At 51.1% G+C, this 20,754-nt stretch overlaps 1 protein-coding gene across 1 annotated transcript in view; it reads left to right on the forward strand.

Moving 5' to 3' along the window:
- Positions 1-20,754, forward strand: part of PEPD (peptidase D) — a 118,098-nt gene that overhangs the window by 38,907 nt on the left and 58,437 nt on the right. The window contains exons 8-9 of the mRNA XM_035023497.1: positions 5,661-5,736; positions 6,903-6,949. Coding sequence (XP_034879388.1) covers positions 5,661-5,736; positions 6,903-6,949 — 123 coding nt within the window. The remainder of the gene's footprint in view (positions 1-5,660; positions 5,737-6,902; positions 6,950-20,754) is intronic.

Here is a 20,754-nt window from a genome sequence, read left to right on the forward strand (position 1 = left end):
TCCTTTCCTTTCCTTTCCTTTCCTTTCCTTTCCTTTCCTTTCCTTTCTTTTCCTTTCCTTTCCTTTCCCTTTCCTTTCCCTTTCCTTTCCTCTTTCCTTTCCTGATAGAGAGCACAAGTAGGGAGAGTGGCAGGCAGAGGGAGAGGGAGAAGGGGCTCGATCCCAGGACCCCAGGATCATGACCTGAGCTGAAGGCAGGCGCTTAACCGACTGAGCCACGCAGGCGCCCCTGTCTTGCTACTGTTTTAATCAGTGGAGAATTCAAACCTCAGCTAATTAATGTCTTAATCCTGGGTTTAATGCCCAGAAGCAGTTTTGTGACCTATGCATATTGAAGGGGAAAAAAACCAGATTGCACAAATAAATCTCAGCTGAGTCCAGTTTTTGTCATTTCTAGCCTGTTGCAGGGGACTCTGGGCCTGGCATGGTGGAGGAGCTTTCTCCTCCCTTCTGCTCCCCTGCGTGGGGCGCTGCCTTGCTATGTGAGTGGCCACCTGGGTGCATTGATGCTCACAGGCAGGGCCACAGGCCTGGGGACTCTGCATGATGGCCTCTATCGCCTGCACATGTCAGCCATGTCCTTTTGCTAGTCGAAGAGTCTGAGTTGTTCTCAGCCCAGACTTGTTAACTGCATCTGTGTTGTTCTGTCCCAAACCTGCGTCCTCTGGTGCCTCATGGAGGAGGAGGCCTTGGTCCTGTCCTGGGGATAGAAGACTTGCAGATCACATTTCTTACCCCACCCCACACATACTGGGGCCAAACAAGGCTGGGGCTGAGTATGACACTAGGCAGCCCTCACTCTGGAGGGTTGGAATCCTTTTTTCCTTATCTTTTCATGTCCAGGAGTCATAGAAATAGCCTCTTCAGACTCAGGGCGGTCAATCCTTCCTGAAGATAGGGAGAAACTGCTGAATGCTGGAAAGTCCTGTTATTTTGTACAGTCATCTTAAAAACTGTTTCTGGTGCTTGTGTCCTGGAGAGACCTGGGCCAGGCTGGATGCCTGGCACCTGGGCAAGACTTAGACCCAGAGCGCCCTATGGATAGTCAGGTGAGCCGGCACACGGCAGACGCCTGTTCTGAGGGCCTTTAAAGCTCGGATTCAGTTGCGCCAGGCCGGTTTTGTTGGAGAACCGCCTTTATGGCATAATTTGTCCTGGTTCAGTGTGATTTCTTTTTAAACATGACTTAAAAATAAATCCTGAGTAATGAGATCTTACCATTTGCAACGACGTGGATGGAACTGGAGGGTATTATGTTGAGCGAAATAAGTCAAACAGAGAAAGACATGTATCATATGATCTCACTGATATGAGGAATTCTTAATTGCAGGAAACAAACTGAGGGTTGCTGGAGTGGGGGGTGGGGTGGGAGGGATGGGGTGACTGGGTGATAGACACTGGGGAGGGTATGTGCTCTGGTAGGCGCTGTGAATTGTGCAAGACTGTTGAATCTCAGATCTGTACCTCTGAAACAAATAATGCAATATATGTTAAGAAAAAAAAGAAGAAGAAGGTAGCAGGAGGGGAAGAATGAAGCGGGGGAAATCGGAGGGGTAGATGAATCATGAGACACGATGGACTCTGAAAAACAAACTGAGGGTTCTAGAGGGGAGGGGGGTGGGAGGATGGGTTAGCCTGGTGGTGGGTATTGAGGAGGGCAGATTCTGCATGGAGCACAGGGTGTTATGCACAAACAATGAATCATGGAACACTTCATCTAAAACTAATGATGTAATGTATGGGGATTAACATAAGAATAAAAAAAAAGAAAACAAAAATAAGTCCTGAGTAAACCAGGTAAAGTCCTGGTTTGTCATCTTCCACAAATTCAAATTGGGAAGGAAAGCAGGCCTCAGCATCAATGGTCGGAAGTGCTGGCGTCTCTGATGGGAAGACAGTGTGGTTTGGGCACCAAGTGTCCTTGGAGGAGAAGCTGGTGGCCTGCTTTTCCCGGCCCCTCTATAGACTGGGGCGCTCCCACTGCAGGGAGGGGCTGTGGGGAGAGCCTGTGCAGTGGGCTCCTGGGGTTCAACTCTTAGGGCTGCCTCCTCCTAGCTGCGTGGCTCAGGGTAAGGCGGTGGCTGTGGCAGTTTGGGCTGCTGGAGCCTGGGCAGGCTGTGCCCCTGTCCTGCGCAGGGCAGGCCTGGCTGAGCCACATCCCACGATGTCTGCCAAACTCCTCCAGGTGGGGTGGAGGAAGCCTCTTTTTCTTCTTTGAAAAGAGCCATGAGCTCTCCTTTTTGGAACTAAGGCATTTTCCAGCTTTGGTGCAATGCCCAGGTACTATTTCTAACCCTGGTTCCTACGTGTCTGTTTTGGGCCAAGCCCTTGGGGTGCCGCTACCCTACCCCCCAGGACCACGGCCTTTTTGGGAAGAGACTTAAATGTAAAAAGAGTCACGTGTGTGGTAGCTCTCCAAGGATTCCTATAGACTGCCCTGGAAACGTAGGGAAAGGGGTTGGGGGAGCCCCTCCTCCACTTCGGGAAAGGTGTGGTTCAGGTGGGAGCTGGAGGTGAAAGGGCCTGAGCAGAAGAGTCGCTGTGGGGCTGAGGGGAGGTAGGTGGTGGAGACAGGCATGGGAAGGCTCGTGAGTAGTTTTAACTCCATCCCGAGGACATTTAGAGGCCCCCGAAGCTTTTAAGCAAGGAAAAGCGTGGTCACATTTGTTTCCTAAAGGTTCCCAGCCGCTGTCAGTGAGCACAGAGGCCTGGAGGCAAGAAGAGGCCGGAGAGTTGTCCAGGCTGGAGGCGGTGGGGTCTGGATGGAGAGAAACGAAGGGTCTGAGAGAGGTTGTAGCGGCGAGAATTGAAGCCCTTGGTCATCACCTGGATGTGGGAGCAATGGACTGATGACACGAAAGTGTCTGGGATGATGTGCAGGTGTCTGTTTGAAGTAGCAGGGGTGTGGTGGAGCTGTGGGGTGAGGTGGGGGAGTTTGTGTCAGGCTGAGCTGTAGGAGCCTGGGGGCTTACAGGGGCAGGTGCAGCGAAGAGCCCTGTGCCAGAGACGGGGATTTGGGAGCAGGGAAGGGAGATGGAGGAGGGGTAGCAGCCCAGTGGTGCCAGAGGATGCAGGGCTCCCTGTGCTTCCTCTCGGCGGTCGTGGAACGCTTCTGGATTTGGCAGCCTGGAGTCCTTCTCCCACACGTTGGTGAGATGGGGGCTGGCAGGGTGGGGGGTAGTGGTAGGCCAAAAGGGGAAGAGGAGAGGGGAGGAGATGGACAAGAGGGTTGAGATGAAACATAAAAGCAGCTCTCTCTCCACTCCCAAAGCAGAGGTGGTTATGGTTTCCCTTCCGGAAAGTGGCAGGGTAGTGGGGGATAGAGCTTGCCCGGAGGAGGAGGAGGAAGGGGAAGTGGGTGGTCATGGAGCTCCCAGTAATAGGGGCCACGTGGGCTCTGAGCCCAGCTGTGTATGTTGGGGTGCTGAGCCTGCTCCACTCCTTCCCTTGTGAGTGGGTGGGGAGGAGAACCCGAGTGTGGAGGGGAAGGCTTGGGAGTTCAGAGAGGAGGGATACAGTTCATTCGTCTGCTGACAAGGGGAGGAGACCCAGGGAAGGGAGGGGAGAGATCTGAGGGAGATAAAGTTGAGAGGAGCCCTCTGGCCTTGCATGCCCCCAAGCAGCTCAGAGCAGAACTGGGATGGTGCTGAGGCCGGTGGGGCCGGTGACTGGGAGCTTGCTGTGCCGACTGCCCAGTCGCGGATTTTCCTGCGGCCGTTGTGGCCCCGGATCATGCTTTTGCAGGCCCAGGCTCTGGCTCATCCCTCGTGGGGGTTTGGCCGAGCCCTTATGGCTGTGTGGGCACAGGGCCTCGGGGTCTGAAATGTTGGCAGGATGAACCAGGGATCTAAGCTGAATAGAGGGGCAGAGGGCTGGGGGCGGGCACAGCCTGGGCCTGGTTCCCCACTGTGTTGTCATTCTGGTCATCACTGCACCTGAGAACAGAGGAGCCCACTCCCCGCTTACCAGTTGCTCGGGCTGGAGTGAGCAGGTGGCAGTGGGGAGTGAAGCAGCAGGGGCCGCTAGGTTATCCTGTGAGTGGATTTGGGCCTCAGGAGCTGAGCTGCTCATCTGAGTCCTGCCCAGGCTTTGGACCCTCACCTCCAGGGCACAGGAAGCAGCTTCCTGTTCCCCAGGTGGGACTGCTCCCAGCCCCCTGGTGGGGAATCAGAGACGCCTTCTGATGATAAAGAGCCGAGTGTCAGGCTTCAGGGTCTGCTTCCTCAGGAAAGAGAGGCTATTCATGTGGAAAAAGTCTCACTGGGCTGAAGGGTTTATCTTTTCCATATTCCCCAGAAGGTTTTACGGTCTTAGGAGGGCGTCACGGTGCTGCAAGATGCCTTCGTCACTTCCCTGTGACAGATGGCTGGCTGTCCCAGCTGGATGGCACCATGGAGACGGTGTGAGTCAGTGGCTGGCTTGGGCTGCTTCTGTGAAGTCCCCAGAGGTTCGCTGCCTCTGATGGAGGTGGGAGCTTCTTCGCTGCCGTCCTTGGCCTTGGTCCAGCTTCAGGACACAGACAGCAGCTGGATGAGAGAGTGAACGGGGGGGGGGGGGGGGGGGGGGGCAGGCACTGGTCTGCCATCATCAGACACTGGCTTTGCCTGTCTGCAGGGTGCTTGAATGTGTTCCCTTCACGAGAGGGAGAGGTGGCCGTGTGGGAGCGTTGGTGAAGGTGTGTCACCTTGTGTGAAGGACGCAGAGCTGGCCACGGGGCACGCACCGGGACGCTGAGCTCTTAATGACTGGTCACGGCTGCCACTGAAATGCCGCATGGCCTGGAGTTGCTCATCTGAAGTGGAGGTTGAAAACAAATATTTACGTAGCTTCTCTAGCTGAGTCGTACTTGGCAATGAGGTTGATCGCAAAGACCAGAAACCTGACCACATTTGGGCAGATTAACATGGATTTATTGTGAGGGCCCCCAGGACCCTCAGAGTCCAGCTGCAGGAGGCACAGCTGAGTGAGAAGGAGAGCAGGGCCTCTTGGCTGCGCCTGCCTGCCCCACACAGCCCCCTTCTCTTCTTGTCTGTTCCTTGTCTCCTCCTCTCTGCAGACTGGCTGTTTTCCACATTTTTTCCTGCACTCATGGCTGGAAGTGGCTGCACCACCCACTGTTCCCACCCCCATCCCTGGATCCCGCAGGGGGCCTGACTGGGGTGGAGGAGGATTCCTGGGCTGCCCCAGGGGCAGGTGGGTGGGGTGGGAGGAAACGGTAACCCTCTTCAGCCAACTGGGCAGAGCCCTGGGAGTTGGCACACTTGATTCAGGTCCAACAGCCTCCTTGCCAGGTAGATTTTATCCCCATTTTATGGACGGGGAAACTGAGTCTCGGTGAGGCAGGACATGTCTGGCTGCAGAATCTGGGCTTCGTCCAGCACCCACAGCGGTTTCCAGGTCTTGTAACTAGAAACAGCCTGCACACCCAAGCCTGGCATGAGACCAGGATGGGCAGCTCTTGGTGCAGCATATCACTTCTGGGGGCTTGGTGGCCCTTCCACCCCCATGCCCCAGTGGCCTGGCTGGGCACAAGCCAGCCCTGTGCTGCTTCCCAGGCCGTGCTGGGTATGGTGGGCCCCGAGGTCTCCCTGGGTGGGGGGGTCCGGCCAGCCCCTGACGCTGGGCATCACTGACTTGCCCCTTTTTTCTTCTCTCTGAAGCCGAGTCTTTAAGACGGACATGGAGCTGGAGGTTTTGCGTTACACCAACAGAATCTCCAGCGAGGCCCACCGGGAGGTAAGCTGGGCACGGGCTCGCCGGAGCGCTGTTCTAGCTGGGGTGGGCAAGCAGCAGGGCTCTGAGTGGGCTGGGAGGGCCTCGTTGAGATGGACGGTCCCGTGGTGGCTCCAGTCCCGGGTGCCATGTGAGTAGGCAGCAAGTGTTGCTTCCGGCAGAGACACGGTCATGGCTCTTTTCTCTTCCCCAGTGGGGGCAGGGCAGGGACAGCAGAGGCTCTGCCCCAGTCCCTCACCTTAAGGCACCCACCCTGAGGACATTTCCCAGCAAGAAGTCCCCGCTCAGAGTGTGGGGCTCTCCTTCCTGGCACTCCGGCGGTTCCAGCTCCTTTTAAAGGCTCTCCTGTCCTTAGCCATCATTCAGGCACAGTGATTACTGTCCTCCATTTCCGAAAACAGCCTCTCTCATGAGGCTCTTTCCCAAACCTTCCCACTTTACCTGAGGAGCAAGAGCGAATAAGGAAGTGTATGTCTTGTAGGATGTTCAGGGTGACTGGGATAGCCTGGTGCCTGTATAGTGACAGCCACGGCTTTGTGTCCGGAGACAGGCAAGGGTTGTTTGGGGGCCACAGTTGCTTGCATGAATTCATTTTCTGTGTGTTCTATGACAGCTAAACAAAGGAAACCTTCTAGGCTAGGCATCGCTTTCTGAGCATTAAGTGTTCACCAGACATCTTGGTTGAAGCTTGGCCGCCACCTGAGCTGGCCATGTAGCTTGGTGCCGGCAGCTCACGGGCTCCCAGATGGAAGGGCTCCAGAGTGGTTTATTTTTTTTTTTTTTAAGATTTTTATTTATTTATTGAGAAAGATAGTGATAGGGAGCATGAGAGGGGGAGAGTCAGAGGGAGAAGCAGACTCCCTGCTGAGCAGGGAACCCGATGCGGGACTCGATCCCGGGACTCCAGGATCATGACCTGAGCCGAAGGCAGCCGCTTAACCAACTGAGCCACCCAGGCGCCCCCAGAGTGGTTTAAATAAACTGTATGGCTCTTGGAGCTTTAAAAAAGTTCGCATTTGTCACATGTCTGCACCGCTGTGCGCCCATACCATTCTTTTTTTTTTTTTTTAAAAGAAGAGTTTCTTTTGAAAAACTGCTATACATTATTTATAAGGCAGTGTTACTTATCTCCTTAATACAAACGTCTTTGCTTAATATCCATTCTCCAGGTAATGAAGGCCGTAAAAGTGGGAATGAAAGAATATGAGATGGAGAGGTAAGCTGCTGTGTTTCTCTGGGTAAAGATTAAAATGTAAAAAACAGTAATTGATGTTCCCTCAGCCAGTACCAGATGAGCACTACAGGCCCGCTGCAGAATTGAGTGGGGACCGTGGGCTGGGCGTCTGTCTTTGGACCGTGACCACCTGCCTGGCTCTGGGCAGAGTGTTTGATGGTAATGGTCTTTGATGACTTTTCGGGATGGTTTAGTGCCCCATCATTCCCCACTTGGACTTTGTTTCTGCAGAGAAAACTGCTGTTGTGACTCTGAAAGCCTCTAGTAAAGCAGCTTGCCATTTTTATGTGTAAACATTGCCATTACGTCGGCTGTGCTTGGACGACTGGGTCGAGGAATAGTTAAGTGGCTCATAAAGTGTTCTGGAGAATTCCATTGGCCTTTGGCTCCAGTTAGGCCCACAGCGAGCCACTGTCCCCTCCGCCCCTCAGCACTTCCTGGGGTGGCCAGCCACGATGGGTGTGACGTGGCCAGCTCCTCAGCCCCACTCTGTGCTGGGACCCAGGGCTCAGCACGTGCTGCCATGGCCTGAGGAAGCCCTGGGGTCAGACCCAAACTGCCCCAGTGGCACTCCTCTCACCCAGGTCCGGGGGCAGGAGGCCCCCAGTCCATCTCCCCCCAATGATGGTACTGTCTGGAAGCTCCACTGGGGAGAGGACACCGAAGAGGCAGCCAGTTCTCCCCCTGTGATGGAATAAGAAATGCCTATTTGGTCTCTGCCCCCAGTTCCTGGCACAGAGCTTCTAGAACCCTTGGAGTTCCTTCAGTGAAAGTGTCTTTATTCATAATAAGCCCCTTTCACTTGCACCTGAGTGACTCTTAGAAGGTGGGGGTGGTTGGTAGAGGAACCAACCCCTAGATTAGGGGGTTGGAACTCTCATCCCTGCCCTCAAACTCCAGGGAGAGAGGAGAGGGGCCAGAGGTGGAGTTCTGACCGGTGACTTACTCAGCTGTGCCTGCGGAAGGGAACCTCCAAAGGACCTTAAGCAGTGGGAGAGCCGGAAGGGTGGTGGGCCGGGGGGCGGGGCATAGAAGCTCCTTGTCCCTTCCCCCACACCTTGCCCTGTGCATCTCTCTTCTGTTTGGCTCTTCCTGAGTTGTATCCTTTCTAATAAAGTACTCATAGTAAGTAAAGCACTTTCCTGAGTTCTGTGAGCCATTCTAGCAAATGATCAAACCCAAGGAAGGGGTCATGGAAACCCCCAGGTTATAGCCAGTCAGTCATAAGTACTGAGCCCTTAACCTGGGAGGTCTGTGCTAACTCTGGCAGTTAGCGTCAGAATTAAATTGTAGGACATCCGGTTGGTGACCACAGAGAACTGGAAAATTGCTTGGTGTGGAAAACCCACACGTTTGGTGTCAGAGTGTTGTGAGTCCAGGAAAAGAGTTTTACCTTTACTGCCACCCCCATTCTGGGCTGCCTCTTCCGACCTGGCCTTGTAGGAGCTTGGTGCTGCCCCCCCTTCCCCACTTTGCAGAGCCCACCTGGGTGCCCTCAGGGCCCACTCTGCCTCCTCATGCCCCTCCCAGCCTTTCTGGCCTGCCCGTGTTGTCAGCGTGTGGTGAGGGCGAGGTGCACACAGAGTCCACAGTGGGCACAGCGGGCATGTATGTTCACCATCCTGTAGCTTGGGGAGAGGCATCTTTTTCAAAGGTCTCACCCTGAAAGGAGTCCGGAACAGAGGGCCTCTGTATTTCTCTCCTCTTAGCCTGGGTAGGAAGAGGTTAACATGGCCTTGAGGGCGCTCATTGCTGTGGCGTCCTGGGAGGGGGCATGGAACAAGAGCTTCATTAGGGACCCAGCTCTGTCACGCGGGAGGAGGATGGGGATGGGCACACAGAGGTGTCCCAGCCTCTGCCTTCACATGGTCTGCTGCAGTGCGGTATCTGCTCTGCTAGTCCCAGGGTCCTCGCCCCCTACCAGGACCTGGGACGGGGGAGGTCTGCAGGGCTACCTGGGAGGTGGGCCGGGCAGCAGTCCCCCAGATTGGCACTGCCCCACAAATCTCTTCCCAGCTGAACTGGCCCATGACTATGCCTCAAACAAAAATAACCCAGAAATTAGAACAGGACTGGCTTGCCCCAGAGTGGAGCCCTGCTGTCCTCTGCACGCTGGTGACCTTGTGTCCTCAGCTGCCAGCAGTCTAGCTCCAAAGCTGGCTGCCGGGTCGGGCAGGAGCCGCCCTCCCCCGGCCCCCCTGGGTCCAGAGCCCGAGCCTGCCGCCGCCCAGTCGGGCCTGCGTGTGAGCTCTGGCCAGGGGCCTTAGGAATACTTCTGCCGGCTCCCTACACCCCCACCTAGGGCATGGAGGTCTTTTTTCTCTTTTTATGAGAAATTTCAAATATCAGATTTGAATTACGAAATTATGAGAAATTTCGAATATCCACGCCCCCCCCCGAGGATAATGAACCTCGAAGTCCCCACCGAGGTTTTTGTTTCGTCTTGTTTTGTCATCATATTTAAAACCAAACCCCAGATGTCATGTCTGTTCAGCTGTAAGAACAGCAGTAGGTGTCTCAGTTGAGGATTTTTGCCCTTTACGAAACCACCACGTTATCATCACATCTAACCAAATTAACAGTAGTTCCTTAATCTTATCAATACCTGGTCCACGCTGGTCTGTTTGTGTTGGGATCCAGAGTCTACACATGGAGTTTGGCAGTCATGTGAAGGGGCCTTTGTTAAGCTGAGCTGTGGGGACATCGTCCCTTTGTCTTCAAACCACTGGGTGCCCCCCACCGTCCAGTCCCCCGGCCCCATGGCTGCCTCCTCTGTGGATCAGGGGAAATGAGCCTGATGCTCACACCAGAGCCGCCCTGAGGGTGCCGAGTGGCATTACCGAGTGGCTCAACTGGACGTGCCAGGTTGCACCTACTGTATGCCCTGCCCTCCCACGGCTGGCTGTAGGAGGTACGCAAGGGAAGCGGTGCCTGCCCCGAGAGCTGAGAGCGGGGACCTTCCTGGGGTGCAGGCCTGGGGGACTGCGGGCAGTGCTGGGGAAAAGCTGAGGCAGAGAAGATGAGAACAAGAGACGGGGTCTGTTCCTGTAGGACAGGTGGGCAGGGTGACCGGTGGGGGCAGACGGGGTCACCCCCAAAGGCGGTGGGAAGATGGTTGTCCTGGGACATCTTGGGGTGTCCCTCGCCAGATTTGACGAGGGCGCTCCCTACGGCCAGTGCCAGCCGAAGCCCGTAGGAACATTTTGCAGTGGTGAGCAGGGGGCCGACTTCTCTCTGCCCTGAGCTTCCTCCTCTCAGGCGTGTATCTCTGTCACTGCCCGGGTGGCTCTGTGACACAGTTTTGTGTTCTGCGTCCTTGGGAGGCTGGAGGCTTCTTGAAGTCCCGTCTCCTTTATGCACAGTGTCGGCCCCACAATTGGTGTCAAGAAGTATGTGTGTGGGGGTTGGCTGGATGGATGGGAGACAGGGAAATGTCCTGAGCTATTTTTTGCTATCCTTTGTACCACTGTGAACTTTTAGAATTCTTTTCTTAACTAGGTGGGGAGTATAAAATCTCCTGTAGAGCAGGTGTTGTTTCCCCGCGGGGTGTGGCTCTTGTAACGCAGGCTGGACCGATGCCCAGGAAGGCCCAGGGCGGCCAGACTCCTATGCAGGCCGCTGACCCACAGGGGTCAAAAGAGCATCCCTAGAACATTCTGGACGTTCTGCCAGGAGCATGGCCAGCACCAGCCCCACAGAGGGACACAGGGTAAGAAGAACAGGGACTCGTGTGTCAGGACTGGAGGCAGGGTGGGAGCAGGGGACCGGAGGCTGAGATGGGGCTGATTTTCTCAAAAGAGGGCACAACCTCAAGGCAGTGGTGCTCAGATTCAAGCTTAAGAGATGCTGGCTAGCAAACCCGGTCCTAAGCCTCGTTTTTTGTTGTTGTTTTATTATCAGAGGCTTGTTATAAAATCTTGAGGGCATGTTAAAAAAAAAAAGTGAACTGATGGCTTTTTTAAGATCCCTCCTCCTTTGTGCTGTGCATGTGAGTAGGGTTTTCAGAGGAAATGAAAATCATTTTCCACGACTGAGGTGTAGTAAATTGTGTTAAACCAATAAGACGTTAATATGTGGGTAAATCGGGCGCGAACAGCATCTGACTGCAGGCCCAATCAGGCAGTCCATTTTACCGCCTCATATTCTTTCATGTTAGTGGCGTAATCAGCTTGTAGCCGGCTGGCGTGGGGCTGGCAACTGAATCCGTTACCTGCAAACACTAATTTAGAGCATGCTCAGTTGGCTGTGTAAGCAGGTCCCGGCTCACATTTGCCACAAAGAGATTAATAACGATGTATTTGACAGCCTGGGACCTTAATTGAAATTATACCATCTTTCTCTCCAGGCTGGGACTGGGTCATTTCGGGCCCTCCCGTGACAGCTTCTGTGGGGGTTGTAGGAGGGCGTTACAAGACGGAGGGTCTGCGAGGTGTGCAGGGGGAAAGGGCTGTCCCACTCCCCGGGCCGGGGTCCTTCTGTACCCCCAACCCTGCCCGGAGATCGTCGACAAGGCCTGGGTTTGCTCTGCCGTTCTGTCCCAGGCAACAGCCCACACCCGTAGCCTCCTGTTTTCTTCCAGTCCTTTGTTAATAAAGCACTGGCCCATCTGTGCTGTGCTGAGGGCCCGTTGCCTTTCCCTGCCCCCTGGCTGGACGGAGCGAGGCACCTCCTGTGTGTGCAGTGTGCCCACTGAGTCAGGGCTGGGGAGTGGGGGAGGCAGCCTAAGGGCCGAGGGGACGGGGTCTCCTGCCCTGATCCTGTGCGCCTGCGCGCACACGTGCGCAAACACGTCCACTGACCCCACACACATACACACAGGGATACCACCCACTGACAACACATCCACACCCACACAGATACCACCAACACTGCACACACACACACCCAAACATACACACACACACACACACCATCCACAGACACCACCCACTGACACCACACGTCCACTCACTCACATACACCACAGACATAAACACACACACACACACACACACATACACACATTCCACATAAGCTGTGGGGTGCTGGGTCAAGTAGTTGATCTTTCAATTTACTCCCCCACCCCCACCCCAGGGAGCAAGTTGTAAAACCCTTGCTATGTTGTTAAAGCCCTTTTTAAAATCTTTTTTGAGGATTAAAACATTTCACTCCAGTGAGGATAATTGGAAGATGGGAGGGCTTATAGGGAGCCCCACAGCCACAAGCCTACTAACTCGTGGTGATTATGGCTGTAGAAAGCACAGGCTGCTGACACAAAGAAGCTGCTTTTTCCTGTCCCACCCCCAGCCCAAGCCCCAGGCCTCGCCCGACACAGTTGACCCCTGAGCTCATCCCTCACTCCCAGCTCCCCCCACAGATCCCATAGGCCACCCTGCCCCCAGATGGTGGGACTGGCTTCTCCATTACCTCTGCAGGGGCTGCGTTTCCAGGTCTCCGGAGACCACTGGCCCATCTCAGATTTCCTCCCTCTTCTTTGTCCATCCCTGCTAGTGCGCTGTAGTCACTGAAGGGCCATCCCTCAGGTGCCTGGACTGGCATGCCCCCCTCTGGCTATGGGTCTTTCCCAGGGCTCTCCCTGCCTGGCATGCTGGGCATGGTGGTCAGACATGACCGTGTATGGCTCTGGCCGTGCCCCTCATGGGTCATGCAGAGGATCCAGGTTTCATTGGTGATGGATGTCACCAAAAGGCCCGTATTTTCCTCCTTCTGGGAGGTTCTGGAGATGTGCAGCTTTCAGTCATCTGGGAGTGGTCTGACTTAGTGTGCTCTCAGTCTAGGCAAGCCTGGGCATCAGTGTGGCCACCCACAGTTTACCTTCCCCCATGAAGGTGCTGGAGTTTCGCTTGGGGCTTTTGGGGCAGGTGTGGGTCCAAGCAGCCTCTGACCCTGAGCCCCAACGGGTGAGAATGGATGTGATGAGCCTTCTCCATGGGCCTGGTCACTGTCATGGGCAGTGTCCTGTCCCCTCCGTAGTAGACATCCTCTCTCCGCTGGCCACCTTAAGGGATGAAGCCACAGCGTGGCTTGTTCAAAAAGGGCCCGCTGAGACCCCAGGTCCAGGCATGGCGGAACCTGCTCTTTGCCTTGTGTTGTGAGGCTGATGCAGGTTTCCTGCCAGTGCTTCCTTGGCTGTTGGAGGCAGGCCCCACATGGCCTACCACGAGAGGGGTCAGGAAACCCCCTCTGTTTGCTGCCCCACCTCAGGAAGGCAGCCCACGAATACTGCACCCAGCTGGCCGCACCTCAGTGAGCTGAGCCCTTTCCGAGAGCCAGGGCCACCTGGGAAAGATGACTCCTCAGTGTTCGGAACAGGCTGTACCTCCTCCCGGACCACCCCATACTGGGCAGGGCAGATCCCGTGTGCCCCCCAGCCTGCTCTGTGCACACGACCTGACGTGACGGGAGGGAGTAGCTCTCTCTGTGTGGTTCAGCAGAGCCCGTGTCTGAAAGGGGTGTAGGGCTCGGGGGCTTAAAGCCAGGGTAGCTCATTTTGCCTGTAAGAGTAACCGGAAAATGGGTACATTTAGGGCACAAAGCAGCCTTGTATCCAGCCAGAAGGGTGGACAAAGAATCAGAGGCAAAGGCTTCCTGCAAATATGCAGCCTGGTCGATGCAGTCCTAATCAGAGCTTTTGGGAACAAAGCCAAGGGACATAGGCATTTCCTTTTCAAATGCTGGCGAATTGCCCCGAGAATCCCAGTAAGTAGGAGTGGTGGCATCTTTATGGATTTTCCTGTAGTATTTCACTATTGAACCTGATTCTGACTGTTGACTTCTGATAAATATATATCATCACTTTAAGGAAGTAGTGTTTTCTCCCTGGCTTACCAGGACATTTTATCAGGAAAGGATGTTGAATATTGTCAGGTGCCTTTTTGGCATCTCCCTTGGCCTTTTGTGCGTATGTGTTTCAGGCAATTGATAAACTTCTAATTTTGTAATCGTTTTGGATCACAGAAAAGTTACAGGGATATGAGTTAGCTGCCGCCTACCCCACCCCCACCCCCATCATTAACATGGCTGTGGCACATTTGTCACAGCTCATGAACAATATTGACACATTATTATCATCTGAAGTCCACACTTTTACCCGATACTCTTTCTGTTCCAGGATCCCACCCAGGACCCCCACTGTGTTTAGCTGTCCTGTCTCCTTAGGCTCCTTTTGGCTGTGACAGTTTCTCGGACTTCCTTACTTAGATGACCTTAACAGTTTTGAGGAGGACTGGTCAGATATTTTGTACAAGGTCCTTCCATTTTACTTTTTCTGATGTTTTTCTCAGAGTTTAGATAGAGGTCATGGGTCATTGGGAGGAAGACCACAGAGGTAGAGTGTTGCGTGCACCACATCATATCAGGGGTACATTCTGTGAATCTCACTTACCATCGGTGTCCTTGATCACCTCCCTGAGGCAGTTTGTCAAGTTTCTCCACTGGAGAGTTGCTCTTTCCCACCTTCCGTACTATACTCGTTGAAGGAAGTCACTGGCCAGCCCACACCTAAGGAGCGGGGAGTTATGTTCTGTCCCCTTGGTGGGGGAGTATCTATATATACTATTTGTGATTCTGCTGTATAGGGGATTTATCTCTTCTTCCCCATTCATGTATTTCTTCAATCACTTATTTACTCATACCTATGTGGACCCATAGATGCTTACTTTATACTTTGAGTTATAATCCAGTATTATTTATTTTCTTGCTCATGTCATTCTCGCTTTGGGCATTGGAGGCTCCGTCATTTGGCTCCTGTGTCCCTCCGACATCATCCACCCCCAGTCATTTTGCTTCTCGAGCACTGCCTTGCTTTAACCGGACTGCAGGCCACTCCAGGCTCATTTTGTATGGTCCCCACTCCAGCCCCAGAATGAGCCGTTTCCGCAGGGAGCCCCGGTTCCTTTTACCAGAGTGTGACCTCAGATACCAAGATCGGGCACTAGGTGTACCTTAGATGAATTTTACACAGAGACTTTCTGGTGTGGAGCTGGTGTGGCGTCCCTGGCACATGACGCTACTTCATCATGGCAGATCTCTGCCATGGTACGCCGCAGGACTGAAATAGGGAGGCAGTATACAGCAGTGGTTAGAGTGTGGTCTCTAGAGACTGGTGTGTCCTGCGTCTGAGTACCAGCTCTGCCACTTCCTGTGCCTCAGTTTCCTCATCTGGGGAAAGGATAATAAGAGCACTTCATAGGGTGGTTAGGAGGATTCAGTGAATCAGCACATAGACAGTGTATAGACCAGGCAGTATCATCATGATGGTTTTGTGGTTACTCTTTACTAGCATTTTATTAAAGATTCAAAATAGGGGCTTAAGCTATACATTTTTTTTAACTCTCTTTGCCATATTTTGAGATCAGCATTTTTGAGATTGTGATTTGAGAAGTTCTCCACATTTCTCCGTTTTCTAGAATAGTTTAGAAAGCAGAGGGACTTTGCAACAACCTGATGGGTCTAGACAGTATAATGCTAAGCAAAAGAAGTTAGCCTGAGAAAGATAAATACCATGTGATCTCACTCCTATGTGGAATTTAAGAAACAAACAAGCAAAGGGGAAAAAAAAAGAGAGAGAGAGAGAGAGAGAGAGACAAACCAAGAAACAGACTCTTTTTTTTTTCCCCTCCTGCTATTTTTTTTATTCTTATGTTAATCCCCATACATTACATCATTAGTTTTAGATGTAGTGTTCCATGATTCATTGTTTGTGCATAACACCCAGTGCTCCATGCAGAATGTGCCCTTCTCAATACCCACCACCAGGCTAACCCATCCTCCCACCCTCCTCCCCTCTAGAACCCTCAGTTTGTTTTTCAGAGTCCATCGTCTCTCGTGGTTCGTCTACCCCTCCGATTTCCCCTGTTTCATTCTTCCCCTCCTGCTACCTTCTTCTTTTTTTTTTTCTTAACATATATTGCATTATTTGTTTCAGAGGTACAGATCTGAGATTCAACAGTCTTACACAATTCACAGCGCTCACCATAGCACATACCCTCCCCAATGTCTCTCACCCAGCCACCCCATCCCTCCCACCCCACCCCCCACTCCAGCAACCCTCAGTTTGTTTCCTGCGATTAAGAATTCCTCATATCAGTGAGGTCATATGATACATGTCTTTCTCTGTTTGACTTATTTCGCTCAACATAATACCCTCCAGTTCCATCCACGTCGTTGCAAATGGCAAGATCTCATTCCTTTTGATGGCTGCAGAATATTCCATTGTATATATATACCACCTCTTCTTTATCCATTCATCTGTTGATGGACATCTTGGCTCTTTCCACAGTTTGGCTATTGTGGACATTGCTGCTAAAACATCGGGGTGCACGTACCCTTTCGGATCCCTACTTTTGTATCTTTGGGGTAAATACCCAGTAGTGCAATTGCTGGATCATATGGTAGCTCTATTTTCAACTTTTTGAGGAACCTCCATACTGTTTTCCAGAGTGGCTGCACCAGCTTGCATTCCCACCAACAGTGTAGGAGGGTTCCCCTTTCTCCGCATCCCCGCCAACATCTGTCGTTTCCTGACTTGTTAATTTTAGCCATTCTGACTGGTGTGAGGTGGTATCTCATTGAGGTTTTGATTTTGATTTCCCTGATGCCGAGTGATATTGAGCACTTTTTCATGTGTCTGTTGGCCATTTGGATGTCTTCTTTGGAAAAATGTCTGTTCATGTCTTCTGCCCATTCTTGATTGGATTCTTTGTTCTTTGGGTGTTGAGTTTAATGAGTTCTTTATAGATTTTGGATACTAGCCCTTTATCTGATATGTCATTTGCAAATATCTTCTCCCATTCTGTCGGTTGTCTTTTGGTTTTGTTGACTGTTCAAGAAACAGACTCTTAACTACAGAGAACAAACTGATGGTTAGGGGGTGGGGGGGATGGGAGAAATAGGGGAAGGGGATTAAGGAGGGCACTTGTGAAGAGCACTGGGTCATGTATAGAATTGTTGAATGAAAACTGAAACTAATACAACACCGGATGTTATCTATACTGGAACTAAAATAAAAAACTTAATTAAAAAATTTAAAAAAAAGCAGAGGGGCTTGTCTGTTCCTTGAACGTTGAAAGAAGTCAGAGCTTACTGTTTCTTTGGGGGAGCATTTCTCAGATAACTTTTCAGGTTTTCCTAAGGGATTGTTTCAGCCTCGCTTTATCCTTTATCCTCCTTAGAGTCAATATAGTACATTTTCCTGGAAGGTTTTTTTTTTTTTTTTTTTCTTTTTATCATTTTCTTTTTTTTTTTTTAAGTTGAAGTATAGTTGACATAGAATATAAATTTGGTTCTTGGAATGTTTTTCTTTTCATCAAGAATTTTGAATTTATTAGAACTGAGTTATTTTCTTCTTTTGAATTTGAAAAACATCTCCTCTGTGTCTGTAGTTGTGCTTCCTTTCTCATTCCTGCCTGTGTGTCTGCTTTTTCTATATGGAGGAGTTTTGCCAGAATCGTAGCCGTTTTGTTGGTCTTTTCATACAGTCATCTTCCAAATGTAATCATCAGCTCCACTGCTGGTCTAACTCCTAGATTCCCGGTTTTATTACTCATTCCTTTCTCCTTCCTTCCTGACCTTGTTTTGAACAGCCCTCTTTTAACTTGTTCAGTTGAAACTTAGCTTTTTTTCCTATCCTTTCTCGTGGAGTAATAAATGAATTTTGGCTCAAATATTCTTGAATGCTCCCTTTACCATGTCCTAAGAAGTTTTGGTGGATTTGATGTTTGACCTAAGAAATGAACTAACAGCATTTCTTCTAATTTCCAGATAGATATGGTTGGTTAATTTTCTTGGTTAACTTTTGGTTATTATGAGTTTCCACCGTAGTTAGAGAATGTTTGTGTAAATTTTGTTTTTCTTAGTTTTGAGATTTTTCTTGTGGCCTATTTAGAAAATTTTTGTCAGTATTTTACGGAATAAAGTGAAACATTAAACATTTATTGGAAAATTTTAACTTTTTATTTTTAGAGTATATACTTGGATGTACTTTCTCTTCTTATTCCAGTCTTCTGCCTCCTCCCCTGTTTTTGGACATTTTCTCTAGGATGAAGAGAGGTAGTTTTATGAATTCCTCTTTGTGGTTCCCAGTAGATTTTTGTTTTACTCATTTCCATACCAAGTTGTTTCAAGAGGCTTACAGGTTGAGGATTGTTATGTTTTTTAATCGTGTATTTTACCTTTTTACAGGAACCCCTTTTGACCTAAGTAATCCTTTTGTGTTGAATATGACTTTATCTGCTCCTGGTTTTGCTATTAAATGTTTTCTTATTTTGCATTTTCCTGGTGTATCTCTGTTTACTCCTTGCTTTTAACTCTGTTTATCGGCTGTAGTTTACATGTTCCGAATGCAGGGCCCTTGGGTGTTAGGAAAGCCATTTGCATCTGTCGCGATGACCAGAATGTTTGCTCTCTTGGTGCTGCTTTCTGGTTTCTGTACCACCTTTCTGGCTTTTAAATTGTTTTCTCTTGTTTTCTGCGCCTGGGTGGCTCAGTCGTTAAGCGTCTGCCTTCAGCTCAGGTCATGATCCCGGGGTCCTGGGATCGAGCCCCATATTGGGATCCCTGCTCGGCGGGAAACCTGCTTCTCCCTCTCCCACTCCCCCTGCTTGTGTTCCCTCTCTCGCTGTGTCTCTCTCTATCAAATACATAAATAAAATCTTCAAAAAAAAATTGTTTTCTGTCATTCTGGAAAGTTGGTGAAGTTTCCTTTGTTCTATGCATCCTATTTTTGGTGTAGAATTACTTTTAAATTAAGAAGAAAGGACCTGTATTTCTCTATGGTCTCTACCTCTATGAACAAGTCAAATAATATCGATTCCTCGCTTGGAAAACTGAGAAATTCAGCATGGTTTTACTCTTTATCCTCCTCCTGCCCCCATCCTTCCAGTTTCTTACTGTCTCACTTCTCTTTCCATTATTTTCAACATTTGTGTTATTTTGTAGTTTTCATCACAGTTGTTCAGAATGTGCACTGTCATACTGAATCCAGTGTGGACCCCTGTTTTGTACCTTGTGTTCCCTTTTCTTGAATGCTTGTACTTTGACCTTGCACATTGGAGAGTTTTTCTGTTGCCTCCTCTGCGAGGGATGGTTTAACTGGTATTGGATCTTGGTTCCATGAAACCATTCCTTCCATGGCTGCCAGAGATCTTGGGCAAATCATCTTCTTTCTCCTTTCTAGGAAACTTTTTAATTGTCTTGACTTGATGTATATAGGAGCCTGTCTTTATTCTTGAGAGTGACAATTTTTCCCATTTCTTGGTGCTGACCTGGGCTTCAGCTATACCAAAGGAGTCAGAATCCCACCAGCCTTGGCAGCCAGGTTGGAGGCCCAGGTGAAGGCAGCCCCTTGAGAAGAGGTGTGAGTTCTCTGTGTTAGTACAGTTCTTCAGCCAGTAGTCAATGCAGAGGTTGGGGGGTACAGAGGACTGCACGATTCAAGTGGTGAGACTTAGATCAGGTGTCTTCTGACTTAGGCCAATGAAGGGTAGAGCAAAGAAGCTGTTATACCTCCCACACAGACCAGAGGAGATGGAGGAGGACATAGCCTGTCAACTTTGATCCAGGTGACAGGTCCAGTGATGTCAGCAACAGCTCTGTGGAGTCAGGAGCAGCTTGGACACCAGCGAGGCTGATCTGTGTGTGAAGGACAGGCAGGCAGCACTGGCTTTTTGCACCCCCAAGTGGGTGTGCCACACCTCTGTGTCTCCTTTTATCTCACTGGTCACTCCCCAGAGGCAAGCATTTATCCTCCTGGGTCATGTTATCTGAGACCTGTGATATTATTTATCATGTCACTCCCCAGTCTCTCTGTGGCTTCCTTCTCAGTTACAGAAGCTAATGGGGTGACCCACGGGGGGCCAGAAGCTGTGCAGACAGGCCTGGAGTCATCCCTATGAGCTCCCATGATGGACTAGGATCCGGTCCTTTAATCTGAACAATGAAACCTTTTTTTACTTTAGGACCTTCCTTTTAAATTCCTATTCTGCATATATCAGGTCCCCAGGAAGCCTTCTCTGGCCCTTATCTTTTCTCTCAGAATTCCCACTTCTGCACCAGTGGAAAGTTCTCAGGCTTCTCTTCCCATTCACTTATGGTAACCCCTGCACACCGGCTCTTTGGCTCACTTATTACACTTTTATAACGTGGCTACCACAGCTTTCGTCTGGAGAACCCCTTCCCATTTTGACCTGTTCTCCATCCATGACAGTCTGCTCAGATGTGCTGTCTTGTGGATCCTGTAAAAACACGGGCTGCAGACTCTATTCCTCCCATTTCCCACAGGGAGACTTGCTCTGGCTCCTTCTGCATGGCTGAGAGCTGGCTGACTGGCTGCAGATATGGGGTGCTAGTGAAATCGCTCAGGCCCAGAAGAAAGGGGGAGGAAAGTTTGGGTTGTCTGTGGATTCACTTTGCAAGGTGAGCCACCAGAGGAGCTGAGCAGGGGGTGTGAGCCAAATCAGGGGGTGTGGCAGTACTGAGCCTTCTCTTGGTGGCAGTAGGAGACATCTTCCCTGCAGTGGGCCATTGCCTGAGCTGGCTTTGGCCACACCCCATTAGCTGGCCTGCCTTCCCGCTGGGGCCCCTGTGAGACTTGCCTGACACTCCTGTGGGCTTCCAGAAGCCTCTGTCAGGCTAGGGTCTTGGTAGGGGGACACCTAGCATCCCCACTTTTCACTCCCCAGGAGGAATTTTTAGCAAGACAAAGGCCAGAGTTTGTAAACTGGTAGCCTCTGGGCTGGACCCCCCAGTATACAGGCAGCTTTCGTTTGGCTCACACAGTCGGGTTTTCT

This window comes from Mirounga leonina, unplaced genomic scaffold (genome assembly GCF_011800145.1).
Source record: "Mirounga leonina isolate KUSES-001 unplaced genomic scaffold, KU_Mleo_1.0 Mir_177, whole genome shotgun sequence".
In the NCBI taxonomy this organism is placed as follows: domain Eukaryota; kingdom Metazoa; phylum Chordata; class Mammalia; order Carnivora; family Phocidae; genus Mirounga; species Mirounga leonina.